This window comes from Ursus americanus, chromosome 29, assembly GCF_024610735.1.
Source record: "Ursus americanus isolate L20-20 chromosome 29, mUrsAme1.1.p, whole genome shotgun sequence".
Taxonomy (NCBI): Eukaryota; Metazoa; Chordata; class Mammalia; order Carnivora; family Ursidae; genus Ursus; species Ursus americanus.
In genome coordinates, this window is record NC_142155.1 from 298313 (window position 1) to 315868 (window position 17556).

The 17556-nt window shown below is 50.0% G+C and overlaps 1 protein-coding gene across 2 annotated transcripts in view; it reads right to left on the minus strand.

The window, feature by feature from the left end:
* Positions 1-17275, minus strand: part of NT5E (5'-nucleotidase ecto) — a 47038-nt gene extending 29763 nt beyond the window's left edge. The window contains exon 1 of one of the 2 annotated variants that reach the window (XM_045798490.2): positions 16876-17275. In XM_045798490.2, the coding sequence (XP_045654446.1) occupies positions 16876-17214 (339 nt within the window). In that variant the 5' untranslated portion in view covers positions 17215-17275. The remainder of the gene's footprint in view (positions 1-16875) is intronic. The other variant, XM_045798481.2, reaches the window with a different exon arrangement.
* Positions 17276-17556: the final 281 nt, after the last annotated feature.

Here is a 17556-nt window from a genome sequence, read left to right on the forward strand (position 1 = left end):
TTGCCAGACTGCGTGCTCCCTGCGCCTGTGTCCTGCTGCCTCCACCCTGCTCAGCGCCGTGGCCCCTCACTAGCCGTGCAGGTACCCCGTGAGCATCTGTGGCTCGAAGAATCGTGCATCTTATGTCCCCATGCACAGCTTTTTACACACAAAGCAACACAGTGTCTTCACATTCCCACATACCTGTCTCCCTGATGAAACGCAGAATGTGTGAATTTGCCTCTCTCCCCCACCCCCCGAGTATCCACTCATTTTTATTTCTTCCTCTTAACTAATTACTTCTCCCTTAAAGGCTGACCTAAGTCTTAAAGGGTCTCCCAGTCTTGGGTAATTGTCTTTCTATCTTCTCTTGGGAACATCATGGTTTCTTCCTGTGGTGAAAACAGTCTTCCTTATGAAATGACCATGAACTGTGTGGTCTAACTGCCACGTCTTAAAACGTGAGCATCTCTCTCATTCCTCACGGCAGATTATCCATGTGTCAGCCACTCTGCAGTTTACCCACAGCATTATGTCGCTAGCGTTTGGCGACACTTGGAGTTACCTGTTTCATTCACGCGTGACTTGTTTGATGTGTCCTCCCCTGACTTGAGTGTAACATCCTGAAAGTGGGGACGGCTATCTTTTCCGAGCTCTGTGGAGAGAGGAGCCCTGGTCTGGCGCTCAGGGCTGAGCATGGACCGGCTGAATGACCTGCTTCACATTCACATCTTCCACTTGGAAGTGAACATCTGCAGCCCTGACTTTCCCCTGACCTTGAGTTCTCTATGTCCAACTGCCATGTGGACGCTTCCCTCCAAGGACTCACAAGCACCCACATTTACCATGCTCAAAGCCCCTTCCTCTGAGATTCTCCATGTTGCCACCACCCACCCAGTCAAGGAAGCCAGAAACCCCAGAGCAGCTGAATGCCCCCCACTTGCTAATTCTCCCTCACCCCCCACCATCATCTCACCTTTGCCTAAATGCTCTGTTTCATCCACCCCCCATGCATTCCTCGCCCATTCCCTCCTGGACCACTGCCACAGCCTCCTCACTGGTATTCAGCCAGCGCCATTCCCTTCTCTAAACCATTCACGGTAGTGTGGCCAGAACAATCTTTCTAAAATGCAAAGTTTATCTTGTCAACCTCGACCCCAGCGTCTTACAGTGACTCTCCACTGCTCGTGTGGTAAGGCTCTTGGAGATCTGGTCTTGCCTTCCCCGCTAGCCTTATTTCTGACACCCACCACCTGCTAAGTATGAGACAACCAGGCAGGGCTGGCTCCACCACTCATGAGCTCGACCGGAGCACACTTACAAACCACAGCTTCCTCTGGAAGCGCAGTGAAAAAGACAAAGGTTGTAATAAAAATGAAACAGCATTTACTAAGTACTTGCCACACGCCAGCATCATGCAAAGTGGTTTTGTTAAGAAAACCTGGTTTTGTGCTGTGAGACTGGTATCATTACTATTACCATTTTACAAATGAAAACAGATCTAGAGACACTGAATGAATTGTTCAAGGTCACACGATTAGTAAGTGGTAGAGCTTCTGTTTGACTCCACCCTTCTTAACCTCTATGCCTGGATATAAAGAGCTTTGCGTAAGGCCTAGCAGATAGGGAGCACTCTGAATAAAAGCCTAAGTACCCGCAGTTCTCACGCTCTCTCTCACCTTTGTGCTTTTGTATACAACGGGCAAATGATGACTGGCTGACTGAAGTACAGATAGGTAGACGGATAGAATTGAGTAGAACAGAAGTATTCCTTTTTGTACCGTGCCTTTACCCCCTTAGTCAACCAGTGACTTCAGCTCCTGAAGTGTGATGAGCCTCCCAGCAACGTTACTTCCCAAGAACCCGTCACTGAGCTCCCTCCCTGAGTCAGACGACTTCCTCTGCTCTGATGGTCCCGTCTCTGCAGCCCTGCACCCGCCCACTCAGTCCCTCTGGCGCAGAGCAACGGTGCGCACCGGCTGGACACCTGAGTGAGCGGAAGGGTCTCTGATGAATTTCTTTCTTCTATACACAGCTAACTTTCCCTACAAAAATTCCTCTGCTGAAAGATTCCTTGGCAAATTCTTATTTTCTTTGTAAACTCATATTTTCATTTCCCCACCCTGACTTTTTCCGACCTGTTTTTCCTCCGTCGCATTTATCACAACTTCATTATTCATGAGCTCTTTGGAACGAGGAGCGCACCACTCACTTGCGTAGACCAAGCTCCCTCCTGGCATACAGCAGGTGCTCAAGAAATGTGTTAAATAAAATTTTTCAAAGTGTTTACTTTCACTCCAGTTAGTTAACATACAGTGTCATACTAGTTTCAGGTGTACGATATAGAAATACATGGATTCTTATTCATTTCCATTTTTTTTATTAACATGGGAATACCTCAGAGGAGTCTGTCCGAGAGCATTCAGAGCAATGGAAGATGGACCCTTTCGGGGCAGGTCGTCTTTCCAGTTCCTTTACATCCTATGGCGCGTGTGCAGCACAAACGTAAGAAAATTTATGCAAATTCATACTGCAGTACCGTATGCCTTTTTTGGTCCTCTCTGAAAATTCCCGTACCTTTCCTTACGTGTGCGTGTCCATTTCTTGCTGCTCTGCCCAAAGCTTCCCCCATGGCTCTAATAACCAATCCTAATCTGAGTTAATCTGTTACTTGCCAGGAATGCTATAATCCCCACATCGGGCAAGTGTTTTTTCTGACCTAAATCATATTCTTATGCTCTCTCCCTCTTTTTATTTTTGCTTTCCAAACATTTCTTTTTTTTAAAATAATTTTTATTTTGTTATATTAGTCACCATACAGTACATCCCCGGTTTCCGATGTAAGGCTCGATGATTCATTAGTTGCGTATAACACCCAGTGCACCATGCAATACGTGCCCTCCTTACTACCCATCACCAGTCTATCCCATTCCCCCACCCCCTCCCCTCTGAAGCCCTCAGTTTGTTTCCCAGAGTCCATAGTCTGTCATGCTTCATTCCCCCTTAAACATCTGATTTCTAATATTAGCCTCATTCGCTTACTAACCCTATTCACTCACTGATTCTAGACCTATTGTAATCTTGCGTATTTTCACTATAAACACTAAATTTCACCAAATGCACTGTTCTGTACTTGAATACAGCTGAGCGTAGCAAAATGACCATCTCCAACACCTAAATCACAGAAATTGAATGTTAGCCTCTGGTCCAGCCCTGGCTCCCCACCCTCACTGCTTTCTTTGTGCAGAAGCCTAAAGTGCTATTTAAAAAGACAAAAAAGGGATGCCTGGGTGGCGCAGTCCTTAGGCGGCTGCCTTAGGCGGCTGCCTTCGGCTCAGGGCGTGATCCCGGCGTTCCGGGATCGAGTCCCACATCGGGCTCCTCCGCTGGGAGCTTGCTTCTTCCTCTCCCACTCCCCCTGATTGTGTTCCCTCTCTCGCTGGCTGTCTCTATCCTGTCAAATACATAAATAAAATCTTAAAAAAAAAATAAAAATAAAAAGACAAAAAAGAAAAAAAAAGTGTGCTTGGACATGAAAAAATCTTTCCTCACTTTCCATCCAGCCCAGCCCCGCATGTTCAACCACTTAAACCCCCGAAATGTTGCTGGCATTTAAAGCTAAACACAACTGTGAGTGCAGGAGGAGATCTGACTCTTCTGTGATTCTGATTACAGGGGCTCTCATCGCATCAACTCTGAGGCACAGAGTCTGATTTGTTTGACACCTTCTGCAGGTGTCTCTTAATATTTACATTTGATGTGGACAATTTGTCAAAGTCTAGCCGTGGCTTTGGAGAAACTCTCTGTTGACTAAAGATAAAGCCCAGGGTTTTTCAGGTCATACGAGGAAGCAATGGAAGAACGAAGATACCCTAAGACTTCTGGCTCCAAGTTTCTCGTTGGATTATTAACAACACCCTGCAGTGAGGAGTGAGGGAAAGCTTGCGTCTACACGTCAGTTACCATTCTCACGAATTCTGGATACAGGCCAAAGTCGACCTTCCCTTTGTGGACTGGCAATTTCCTTACTTAGACACATTTTCAGATGATTACGAGGTGACCAAACTTCTAGTCATTTTATTTCCAAATGCACTGTATGCCGAACGGAACTGAAGCTAACGTTCAACTATTGTGTCTTGGATGCAGTGCAAACACATGATGTCGTAATGTCATTCTCCTCTACCTCTTCCTCTGTCCATGAAAGATGCTAATTGATTGATTGAATCTTTCCCACTGTGTTTGGACTGAGCCGCAGAACCCTTCTTACCTTAGCCCTGCAGGGAGTTACTGTCCGTCAACCAGAGCCGGCTCTGGAGATGAAATTAACTTTTGCCCTAAGGTAATAACTCTGTGCAGCACCTATTTACTGAGTTCTCACAACAATAAAATATACCTTCAGTGAGTAACAAATGTTAGAGGCCATGCTTTCAAAGAAAGAGGGCCGAATCCTTCCTGACTTGTCTCTCGGTGTGGCTGGACTCCGCTCCTGAATTCAGCAGCCACACAGACGGGCCCGACCGCACTGTCCTCCGAGCCTGGGTGCCCACTCTCAGAGTTTTTCTTTCCCAAGGCTCTTCCTAGGAGGAGCTGCTATTATTCATTTCCTCCTTTCACCTGGGAACAAATGGGCCCTTTGGTCTTGAGGCTCCGGTCCTGAACAAGTGGACGGACAGAAGAAATAGTGAGACACGCCCCAGGCTGAGAGGAAGAGAGAGAGAGCCCTCCGTGGTGGGAGCGGGTCCGCCTGAGCCCTGACGCTGGGATTCATTCGCGGTCTGCAGGAGGGGACAAGGAAGTTGGTGGCCGTCTGATGGCCTTCTAGGAAGGTCTTTCATTATTCTGGAATGTTTTGCTTTTATGGAGAAATCTTCCCTTTCTGATCTCTCCCGTTACAGCTGATGGATCAAAGCAGTAGACAATATGCGTTATTTCATTAAAATATCTCTGACACAGGGGAAATACTTGGTAAATATTTAGAGTGAATGAACGAGTAAATAAATAATTGGTGGGAGGGGAGGAAAGAGCCAGAGAATTAATCCCTAAGCCTGGAGCGGCTGGTTCCCCGCCCCTAGGCTGCTTGCCAGTGATGGCCTCCTCCGCGTCGCCTAGAACGCGGTCCCCGCGTCGTCGCGTCTCCGTGCGCTGCAGCGGAAAAGGAGGTTATACAAGACACAGTTGCTCCGACCTCTAGTCCCAAACTGGTAAAGAGATCTGTTTTGAAAGCCTCTGATGAATGGTCACAGCAGCCAGGGCAATAATTTAAGCAGGAAACTTGGCCATAAAAGGCAAGGAAGCTGCAAAGCCCTGAGACCTGAGAAAGCCTCACAGGCCGAGAACCTGTTTCGCGTCTCTCACACACATCCTGCCTTCTCGACTGGGCCTTGTGTCCCAAAATAAATAAAGCTGTGAAGAGGCCACAGTGGCCCAGCTCTGGCGAGCTCCTGGCGCAGCACCTGGGTCAGAATCTACCTAGAATTTTTATTCCAAGTGTCACCAGAAAATTTAGGTTTTTTCCAAGATTTGGAATGATCCCTTCCTCTGTCCAACCCAGGCCTGCCCACCTTGAAGCCAGACACTGACAATGTGCCCACTGGGACGGGGCCCATGGGGCAGATGACCAGACCCCTTTCTTGTCTCTTGTTTCAGGGGACACGGTAGGGAGCTGCCTGGGGGTAGTTTGGTGGTCACTGCACTTTCTCCCACACGCTCCCCATGGCTCCCCACTCCTTCCTCACTGCTGGCTATTGAGGAGTCCCCTGCCAGACCAACGACCAGCAGAGAAGGACACTTACTCCCAGTAAGCTTGTGCATGAGACACCTGTGAGGTCCCAGGTGTCGGAAAAGTTTCTACAGCTACCAAGAAACACCCAGAGAAGCAGTGAAACACCTGGGAAGCCCTCCCCTTGTCCCCCCGTCCCCCGCCCCCATCATGGCCAACTAGCCACGACGTCCTGTTGCTACAGCTCCTACATTATCCTTTCTCAGGGGGTCTTCTCTGCCACACTCCCACCGCCCCCTCTGCTTCCTCACTTCTCACCCAGACCTTTCTGGAGTCTTTGGGCCGGTCTCCCGGCCACCAGGCTCACAAACCTCCTGCCCATTCACCACAGGCCCCCAGAGTGCACTTCCAAAAGCATGCCCACGACTGCGTCTAGCCCCTGCTTAGAGTTCCTCCAGAGCCTCCCGCGTCCCACTGAACTCACGCTCCGGTCCTCAGACTCCACAGCAACCCCTTCCTGACCTCCCTGAGCTGGTTCATTGCTTCTGCCAAACTTCAAGGGCCCTCAGTTCCAGGAACAGTCAACTACCCATGCCGTGAAGTGCCTCAGATGCAGCTCGGCGTGACCTCCCTGTGGAGCCCTCTGTGTCACCTCCACGGGAGACACGGTGTCTGCCACACCTCAAACGCACGTCTCTGACGCCACTTGACCTTGTTGCGGCTGTTGGTTCACACGTCTTCCTCCCAGAGGCGGGAGTGGCAGCGACTCTCCCTCTGCCTCTGGAGACAGCGACGGAGCCCCAAGGCTGTTTGCAGAATGAGCGATAAAACCATCGCCCCACCTGCTCCTTTTAATAGGCTCCGCCCGCCTCTGAAGCAGTACGGGGGCATTAAAACTTTTTCCAAGGTGGGAGGATTTTCAAAAGAACTTGGTAAACAGTTGAGCAATATCTTGTGAAATAAGAGAAACCAAGTTGCTTGGAAGCAGGTGAAAGGTTTAGCCCCTGACTCACTGTTCCCAGCTGACCCTCTCCGGGCAATCGGCCTGCTTCTCGTCTTTCTATTTCCCTAGTAACGTACTGGCCTTTGTGAATGAAACAGATTCTTAAAAAAAGTTTGTTTAACTGTTTTGTGTGTCTTGTATGTATACATGAGAACATTACTTAGATTTCATGAGGGCAGTTAGGGAGAAAATGGAACTTTTTAGAGTCTCTTCCTATTGGAAATCTGCTAAGGAGACCAACTGTTGGGTCTGTCAAAGGGTATCTGTATCTGAATTTGAAAGGGGACACTTAGAGCCTCACCTCTGTTCACAGAGGACTGTAAAAACTACCAGGGAATTTGACATTAAGGGAATTTCAAGGACGAGTTTTTTTAAACACAAAAAATATGACAAAAAGAAAGGTTGATCATTAAGACTCTATGCTACATGGCCAGGCCCTGTTCACAGATTGACTCATTTAATCCTCACAATGCTATCAGGCAGGGCTATTATTTGTCCTTTTCATAGATGGGAAACTGAGGCACAGGGCTCCCACCACTAGCAAGTGGCAGAGCTGAGGTTTGAACGAAGGTAGTGAGGCTTAAGCATCCAGGGCCTCAACCACTCTGTCAAAGTGCCCCTGATGAAAGACCTGGAAGGGATGGCTATCACTCAACCAGCTTCCTATAGGGTTCTAGAATGCCAAGTAACAAGGCCCCAGTCCCTGTCCTCAGGAAGCTGACAGGGCAGACAGGGAGAGGGCAAGACATGAGCATGTCCATCTGTCCATCCATGCATACGTAAACCACGTAGGAACCACAGGGAAGGACGCGTGAGACAGGCCGCCAAAGAGACGGGCACACGCTGCCCACGAGAGACCAAAGGGGCTCAGAGTGTGATCCCCGCCTCCTTGGCGCTGGTCAGGGGAAGCTCACAGGCAAACGGTGTCAAGGGTATAGACAAATGGCGCGATGAACACACAAGGGCTGAGGCACTCAAAGGTTCCAAGTGAAGACAAGAGGCTTAAACACGAATTCACAAGAAAAAGGAAGGAATAATTGATTTAGGAGCAGTGCAGTATGAGTGAGGCAGAGGAAAATGATTTGTTTTAATCCACGGAAATCAACTGCAGCGTCAAAAAGCCATCCTTCAGAAATTGGCAACATAGGTATTTAGCTAGCCATGTACACACTGGCTCATCCCACTAAGGACAGGGGGGCTGCGGCACACCTCATAATGGGAGGGTTACGGGGAGAGCCTGGCCTATTCCACAACGGGGCTGGGTTGTGCTCCCCCTGACCCCTAGTTGTGGGCTAGGGCGTGTGGGTCCTGGCAAGTGAATGTAGCCTCTGACTGAATGACAGAAAGGATCCTGGGGCTCACGCCAGCTCATGTGCACAATGTTTGTTGAATGAATGAACAAACAAGTGCTGAACAGACATTTCACATTTTCCACAACAGACGGAAAAATTTACAAACTCTCTCTGTGTAAAATACGCGTAACAATATTACCTTTAGAGTTACCTGCTCACCTAACTGGGTTCCACGCAGGTGTCACTGTATCTCTGAGGGGCTAGAGGGCTCCAGCCAACGTGTGGCTTACGTATGGAATCAATTATTCCAGGGAGGGAAAAGAAGTGTCAAGAGAATTATCAAATTCTAGTTATGTGGTTGAGGAAAATAGACATGGAAGGAGTTCACGCAGTATTCAGATGTATTTGTGAATGAACTGCAGAAAGCTGCTGGCTAATGAGTGATTTGTTTGTTTTTTTTTCCCCCAATTTTTAGTTAAGGAAACGCAGATGCCAGAACAAGGACAAGATGAGCTAAGAACCTGCCTTTGCTTCCTCCCTCTCCTGCTTGGGGCTGGTCTCATTCAGCCCAGCTCTGGCGTGGAACTCACTCTGGAAGAGAGGAAGTGGAAAGGCCACAACCACAGCCACAGGATGGGGTGGGGGCCATTGACATCACTGAGGCTTGGGGATCCGCAACTACCCAGACGGTCAAAACTTCCAAGGTCTGAGTGTAATTTTCTTTGCTACTGACTTTCCTTGCCTTGGAAAAACAAAAAACAAAAAAACAATCAAACCAACCAAAAAAACCCAAATGACTGCCATCAATATAGCTCCTTCGAACTTCACGAACTAGCACTGCTCAGTTGTCTTCCTCAAACATGGGCTTGTTATTGAAGATAAAGCAATTCTGAGAGTTTCTTTGACATGAGAGACTTTGAAAGCACCTGAATGGAAGGTGACTTCTCTTTGCTCAGGATTAGTTTTCTGGGGAAAAGAGAAAACATGCCCACTATGCATTTGGGCATGTATGACACATCTGAGGGCTTGACGTTGTGTCTTCTGCAGACCAGATCTTTGGTTCTTGAATTCCCAAGGTCAGGTGTTAGACTTTCAGTCATTTATGCTTTGCTTATCCCCCTCCTTCTTAGGTCTTGCCCAGACTCTCTATGTGGTCAAGAAGGGCACTGCCTTCTATGCACCAAATAGCGGGTTTCTCCTTAGCAGGTCTGATTTGCTCTGCTCACCACTTAGCACGGAGCCTGGCGCATGGAGTGCTTAGTGAATATGAATGAATAAATGGGCTGTAAAGACAATAAGGCTTGAAACTGGGCTCATCATCCCACTATTCCTTAGGCCATCATTTTCTATTACAAACAGAGTAAGGCTCCATCTAAATCCTGAGAACCTCTTTATCTGGAAACAGTGGCCAATGGAAGGGTACCCAGGAGAAGACCCAAGCCATCTCCCTACAAGGAATTAGCTGTCATGACAGTAACTGTGAAGGAGACATAAGAGAGCTGTCAAGCAAACTTAGCATTGATGTAAAATTAAGTTCTGGGACAAACCAAGTCAGACTGGCAGATTAGAAGCAAGACAGAGGGCAGGGCAGGGCCTGAGCTACTGAGTGACATGCAACAGGCCACCCTCTCCAATTCCTCTGTCCTATAGATGAGGAATCCCCTGCCCAAACCCACGCAGTGGATAGTGGGAAGAGGCAAGGAAGAAAACCTGGGTGTTGTGATGTCCCATCCAAATCTCTTTCCACTGCCCCATCTGCCACTGGTCCACAGGGTCCAATGCTGTCCAATAAGCTCAGGAGGAGCCTTTAGACTGCATTTCTGTGCTGCAAACAGCAGGCTTCAGCTGTCAGGGGGTAAGGCTAAGCAGAAGAATCCGTGCTCCCGTGCATGGACTCTCCAGTGCACCTGGCTTGAACCCTCTGAGCCATCTTTTGATTGCACCCTCTCCTGAGTCACCCCTGCCCCAAGAAGGTGAGCAGGGCCAGCACTTCATAACCCTTACCGTGAGCTGGCAGGCTGTGCTAAGCACTTCCACAAACTATGGTGTCCTTTCAACCCCATAACAACCTCTCCGGTGCAGACTGTCATCGCGCCCATCTTACACATGGAGAAATGGGGGCTTCGCGAGATTACATAACCTGCTCTTGGTCCACAAATTTTAAGTGGCAGGGAGGGGACTTGATCCCAGGCAGTCACCCCAGAGGTCACCCTCTTGACCCCATGCCATACCGCCTACCGGCTGAAACGTTCCCGTGGACTTAGCCTTTCTTTCCCCGTCACCATAGTTGAGGACCATCTCACCCTAGACTGCTGCCCAGCCTCTTCTCCATCCTCTTCGTGGGTCTTCAGCCTCCCATCCATTTCTGCTCATCCCCCAAAACTGTGATTTCCCTACATCACTGAGAGGTTTTTTTTCTCACATCAACCAATTCTCCAGTTCTCTGGGGTTACCAGCAGGGTGTCCAACAATGACTCCCTCCGCAGGTTTGATAACTTGCTAGAACAACTCACAGAACTCAGGAAAGTGCGTCAGTTACCATTACTGACATATTATAAAGGCTGCAACTCAGGGACAGCCAAGCAGAAGACAGGCGTAGGGCAAGGTATGCAGGGGCTGGTGGGGCTTCCGTGCCCTTCCTGGGCACACCACCGTCCCGGCACCTAAGTGTGTTCACCAAACCAGAAGCTCTCTGAACCGCATCATTTCGGGGTTTTTTATCACATACGCACGATCGATTAAATCACTGGGAACTGCTGATTAACTCAATCTCCAGCCACTCTCCCCTCCCACGAGGTTGAGGGAAGGCGGAAAGTTCCAATCCTCTAATCGTGGCTTGGAATTTCTGACTGCCAGTCCTCCTCCTGGAGCTATCTAGTGGTACCCATTCTTCAATCATCTCATTAGCATACAAAAGACTCTTATCACTCAGGAGATTCCAAGGGTTTGGGGAGCTGTGTGCCAGGAACTGGGAATAAAGAGGAAATATCTATTTTTTATTACACCACAGTCACCCTCTGCTCAGAACCCTCCAGTGCCCATCCACCCCCACTGTTGACAACAGAAGAGAGCCCAAACTTTTCAGGGTGTCCTTCAGCCATATACAACCTCATCTCCCTTCATTCCTGCTGTCTCAGCTTTGGTCCAGGCTGGTCCAGAATCTTGCAGATTCCTACCTCTGTACCTCGGCCCCATCCTCCTGCCCCTTCACTGAATCAAAACATTTCACTGAACTGAAATTGAATCAAAACACTTCTTAGGATGATTTGTTTAGAAATGGGTGTAACCTCAGAGATGAGCTGGCTCAAACCTCTTATTTTTTAGATGAGGAACTGGTGATCCAGAGAGGTGAACGGCATAGCCCAGATTATAAATTTATTATCTCTCAAGAGAACAGTACTGATCTCTGAATTTCTGGTGACGAGTACTGGGGATGATAAGCTTCAAATTAATAAAATCTACGTAAACTTTCAAAAGTACAAATCACAAAACAAAACAGTAATGTGATTATACCAAATGAAAAATCTATATTCAGGGGCGCCTGGGTAGCGCAGTCGTTAAAGCGTCTGCCTTCGGCTCAGGGCGTGATCCCGGCGTACCGGGATCGAGTCCCACATCGGGCTCCTCGGCTGTGAGCCTGCTTCTTCCTCTCCCACTCCCCCTGCTGTGTTCCCTCTCTCTCGCTGGCTGTCTCTCTGTCACATAAATAAATAAAATCTTTAAAAAAAAAAAAAAAAGAAAAATCTATATTCAATGTAAGACACTATGGATTGAGTTAATAGACATAACATACTCAGATATTGGCAATGTCTAAAATTGATCACAGATCAATATCTAGAACTCCCGAAAATCATGAAAAATAGATTAAACTTATTTATTTAAAGATTTATTTTTGAGAGAGAAATCGTGCGCATGTGCAAGTGCGTGAGTGGGGGGAGGGGCAGGGGGAAGCGGACTCTCCACTGAGTGGGGAGCCCTACCTGGGGCTCCATCTCCCTTGACCTGAGCCAAAAGCAAGAGTCGGACGCTTAACTGACTGAGCCACCCAGGCCTCCCCCCATTTATTTATTTATTTATTTAGAGAGCGAGGGCAAGCATTCGAGTGGGGGGAGGGGCAGAGGAAGAGAGGGAATCTCCAGCAGACTCCCTGCTGAGTGCAGAGCCCAACTGGGGGGGGGGGTCATCCCAGGACCTGAGATCATGACCCGAGCAGAAACCAAGAGCAGACACTCAGTCGACTGAGCCACCTGGCGCCCCTCAACCTAATTTTTAAAAAAAGAGCAAAGGATGAGAACATGCAATTAAGGAAGAGGAAACTTGAAAAGTAAATAAGCCAAAGTCACCAGCTATTAGGAAAATACAAGATCAAATAACGAGATGACATTTCATACCTACTGGAAAGCTGGATAATGCTGCAGGATACGGGTAAGGATTGGGGGCTTCACATCTGTGTGGGTGTGGAGACTGGGGAGAACACAGCACTCCAGTCACTCAGGCAGCCATCAGTCAAAGTAAGGATAACATCCCTGTGACCAGCAATTCTGCCCTCGGCTATGGATCCCAAAGAAACCCTCACAGGCGGACGTGCAGGAAGCTATTCGGAGCAGCGTATTTGTGCCGCTCTAAACCATCACGGGGGGGGGGGGGGGGAGAGGATGGTAAAACCTACGGACGGCTCTGTGCAGCCTGACGCAGGGCATACACACATAGCCGACACGGAGTGACACAGACAAGCGTGAAACAACCCGCTTAAAAAAGCCGAAATCAGAGGGGGAGATGAACCATGAGAGACTATGGACCCTGGAAAACAAACTAGGGTTTCGAGGGGAGAGGGGTGGCGGGAGGGTGATGGGTATTGAGGAGGGCACGTGCTGTGATGAGCACTGGGTGTTACATGTAGCTACTGAATCCCTGAACACTACATCGAAAACTAATGATGTACTATACAGTGGCTAACTGAACATAATAAAAAAAAAAAAGCAGAATCAGACCTGTAAATACAGGGGATAAGCTAACAATTGCCAGAGGGAAGGAAGGGGTGTGGGCTTGGGCAAAATGAGTTGGGGGGAGTGGGAAATACAGGCCTCTAGTTACAGAATGCAGAAGTCGCAGGAATAAAAGGCCCAGCATAAGGAGTATAGTCAGTGATACTGTAATAGTGTCGTATGGCTGTGTGGTGACACACAGTGGCTACACTTGCTGTGAGCACAGCATAACATACAGACTTGTCCAATCACTATGTTGTACACCTGAAACTAGTGTAACATTGTGTGTCAACTCTACTCAAATAAAAAAAATTTAAAAAACCAACTAGCTGAGGACAAAAGAAACAGAATGATCTGAGCAATAGAACGAGTTGGATAATTTAAGAACATAAGACCCTTAACTACGATGAAAGTTCTGCAAGTACACACAGAGACAAACTGGAACATCAGACGGAGGGGTTGCTCAGGCAGGAGGTGGGGAATGTTGATGAAAGGGGAGTTGATTCGAGGTCCCCTGGGAGCGGTAAGGTAGGGGCCACTGTCCCCACCCTGCCCTCGGGCTCAGGCACCAAGGAGCGGTTTGCTAAGGCTAGGGCTGCAGTCTTTTGCACAGAAAGTGGGCGCAGGAGCCAAGGCCAGCTACGAAGGAGGCTGCCCTTCTCCCCGGAAGCTGTGTTCCTCCCAGTGTACCCCGATGGTGGGAATCCCACCTCCTGAGGCGAATCTCTCAGACTGTGTGCTCTCGGGGGTTTTCACAAGTCTGCTCCACGAGGAAACGTTAAGAACAGTTTACACAATGGGCCTTAGAAAAGATGTCGGAGGGGGCAGAGGAGGGGGTTGGAGTATGCCAGGCAGTCGGAGTCAGATAAACTGACGCTGTGAAACCCAAACCTTCCCTTCCACGCAGCGGCCTCCTCCTTCTCCTCTTCTTCTTTTGTCCCCCTGGCAGGGCACCCAGAACTAACCTCTACTGAGCACTTCCTCTGACCCAGCAGGGTGCTGGGGATTTTTACATTTGTTATCTTACGCAGGGCTCACAAAAGTCCTGCGCAGGGGGGTGGAGGTTATCCCTAGGGTTTCACAATCAGCGACCCGGAGGCTCAGAGAGAGGAACAGGCCAGCTCACACCGTGAGTTCATCTGGGCTGCCCTCCTCATGCCTCGGTGGACACGCACGCTTCCACCGAGACAGTGACACCAACTAGCGGCTTCTGAAACTCTCCCTGTAGAACTTTCTGCCTGGTAGCTGGGTCTAGGGGGTCTCCGGGCTCGCCTTGGGGCCTCCGAGGTATCAGAACCGCTCCAGCAGCGCTCGCTGGGACATGTCTAGAAAGTCTACACCCCCTCAGAGGCGCCCGCTCTCGGGATCTCCTGGGGTGAAGCTAGATTCTAGTAGCTTCCTCTTTGCCTTCTGTACCCTTGAGTCCTTAGACGTGGCTCCTCTAACGAAGTCCAGTTGCTAGAGAACTGGAGATGCCCCTTGACAACGGTTTTCCACGCTAACCAGAATCTCCAGCTTCCTGCGATTGAAGATGTGGTGAGTGAGTGGGTGGAGTGGGCCAACATTTACAGCAGAACGGCACTAAATTCCCTGAGAGTAGTATCATATAAGCAAAGTGACAATGAAAAATCTCTGTAAAACAAGAATACGGCAGAGCTTTATCACACACGAACGCATAACAAGAAGAGAATTCTATGCAGCTCAAGTCATGTTTGTCAAACCCCAGAACGGCACAGATGACGAGACACTATCAGGGACGTGGCCCTCACACTCCCCCTCTTTACCTCCTGTCAACATTATATAGTAGCCTATTTTTCCTCAGGCCCCAGTCCAATTACTTTGAGTGAAACTTGAGAGAAAATTATTCCATCCAACAAAGAGCCTTCTAAAGACTTCCCAGTGGTGACATGCTGTAACTTGCCCCCACTTGCTCCAGCCTCACCTAGAGCCCTATCATAACCACTCCGTGGGACGATTAACATCATGGGCTCAATTTCACTTAAAGAGGAAAACATTAGTATTAGGGAAAACTAGGAATTCTTCATTTTTTTTTCACCAAAAGGAGTTTACATAGCTGTGGAGAAAAGGGTGTCATAAAGAGAAAAGTTTAAGAGTGGTGATTTATATGTGAAATCAAAACAAACTCACATGATGTTTATATTACCCTTCTGGGAGGAAATGGAGATGTAAGCTGGTAATGATAAATTCAGTAAATATTTATTCTGTCATTATCCCACACAAAGCATCAGGTAGGTTGAGCTATGGAGATACCAATGATAAGAGAGCGTACAGGGTTCTTGAGACCCCCCCATTCTTCTGTGGAGTCCAGACAGATGCTGGTGAGCCCCACCCCCACCCCCACGGACTCAGAGGCAATAGGGATCCGTTTGAATCGCTGTGCTTTCAGTGTCCCTGACAACCTTACAACCAACAATCAGAATGGAGAGCAACTCTCTCTGCCCATCTCTCATCTCTTTAGGATGGGCTTTCTTGTTGGTGGAAAAAACCAAACAACTCTCCTTATCTTTTCCTGTCCTCCTTTCCCCAAGTTTCCAGGGAAAAAATAACCTCTGTGCTGTTTTCATACCAAGTGTATTGTGAACCCTCTGTACCCCAGCCTGGACCACACCTCTCCTTCCATTCCCCCTGAACCACTGCTCTCTTCTTCCTCTTCTAAAGCTCTTAAGATTTCCTGTCCCCTGTTTCTTCACTGAATCCCTTTACTCTAGGATTTTACACTGGGTTAAACTTGGGTGGTGGTTTGATGAAAAAAACAAACTATACATATGTTTTGGTCATATTATTACTGCATAACCCTTCTCTGCTCATTTTCTAGAGTTCAGTCCAACAAATAAGGCATTGCCTTGGGGCGCCTGGGTGGCACAGCGGTTAAGCATCTGCCTTCGGCTCAGCGCGTGATCCCGGTGTTGTGGGATCGAGCCCCACATCAGGCTCCTCCACTGGGAGCCTGCTTCTTCCTCTCCCACTCCCCCTGCTTGTGTTCCCTCTCTCGCTGGCTGTCTCTGTCAAATAAATAAATAAAATCTTCAAAACAAAAATTTCTAAAAAAAAAAAAAAAGGCATTGCCTTTCAGAGAGCACTTGGGAGCTTGGACTTAAATTCTTGCACGTTTCAAGGGCCTCATCTCTTCAGCTGGACTGTCTAAATCTGTGCCGCCAAATTGGTTTTATCGAAATTCTTTGAAACCCCAGTGTTTCAGCATTTTCGTTCTCTCTGGAAGTTTCTTTCACTTTTTAAAAAACCTGTAGAGTGGTATCTGGTAATAATAGGAACTAACATTCACAGAGGCCAGGCTGCGCGCCAGGCAACCCTCCGAGGCAGATAGGTTATCCCCATTTTACAGAGGCTGGGACTGAGGCCCAGAGAGACTAAACGCGCACGGAGATGGCGGAGCCAGGATTCCACCCAAGCTTGTGCGCTGCATCAGGCTCAAGCTCCGACATCTAAGGGATCTGGAATCCCTTCTTATCGTGTCTCTCTCTCTTTTGGAGCTGGTGACGAGGACATTGTACTCAACGTCTCCGACCCCGAGTTTTCCCTCCAATAAAACAGAAATAAAGCGTTCTGCTTCGGTCCCTGATTCTGCATAATTGCCAATGCTCCCACGCACGCCAGCTGGCGCCCTCGGAGGTAGGGCTGAGTCCCTCTCCTCCAAACAGCCCGTCTCGTCACGAGGGCCGGACCACACCGGTCCGTTTCAGACGAACCATCCAAGGGACTTCTGTGTCTGCATCTACCTGGCGCGCCGGCCAGAGTCGCGCCTTCTCCCCACGTGGCCCGGGGCGCGGTGCCAGCCCATCGGCTGCTCCCCCGCGCCGGTTTCCCCGTCGGTCCCGGACTCCTACCCCGGGGCTCCCCGGCTGGCCGCCCCCTTACCATGGCGTCGTAGCGCAGGGCGTTCATGAAGTGCGCCACCTCGGCGCCCTTGTACACGGTGAACCAGATGGTGCCCTGGTACTGGTCGCCGGCGTCCAGCAGCAGCACGTGCGGCTCGCTGCGGCGGACCCGCTGCACCTGGGTGAAGAGCCGCGCCACGCCGCCCACGCAGCGGCTGGCGTTGACGCACTTGCTCGAGTCCTCGCTGGTCTGCTCCAGCCGGCTGTGCACGTCGTTGGTGTGCAGGATGGTGAGTTCCCAGGCGCCGGCCGCCGGCCACAGCAGCGCGCCCAGCGCGAGGAGCCGCAGCGCCGGGGATCGTGCGGCTCCGGCGCCCATGGCCGCGGCGCGAGGAGCGGAGCGGAGCGGGCAGGCGGGCCGGGCGAGCGGCGGCGAGTGGCGGCGGGCGCGGCGGGCGCGGGAGCTCGGCGCCGGGGCCGGCGGGGCGGGGCGCGGCGGGGGCGGGTTCCCTCAGCCCCGAGGCCCGGCCCCACAGCCCGGCGCTCGCCTGCGCGGTCACCCGATCCGACCCTGGCGCCCGGGGCGGCCGGGGCGCGCCCGGGCTGGCGGCTGGCACCCGCTGCCGGCGGCAACAGTAGGGAGGTTGTTCCCGGAGGGGAGCGGGCGGGGGCCGCGATGCCGGGGAGCCCGCACCCCCACAGCTGGCGGGCTGCGCTCTCG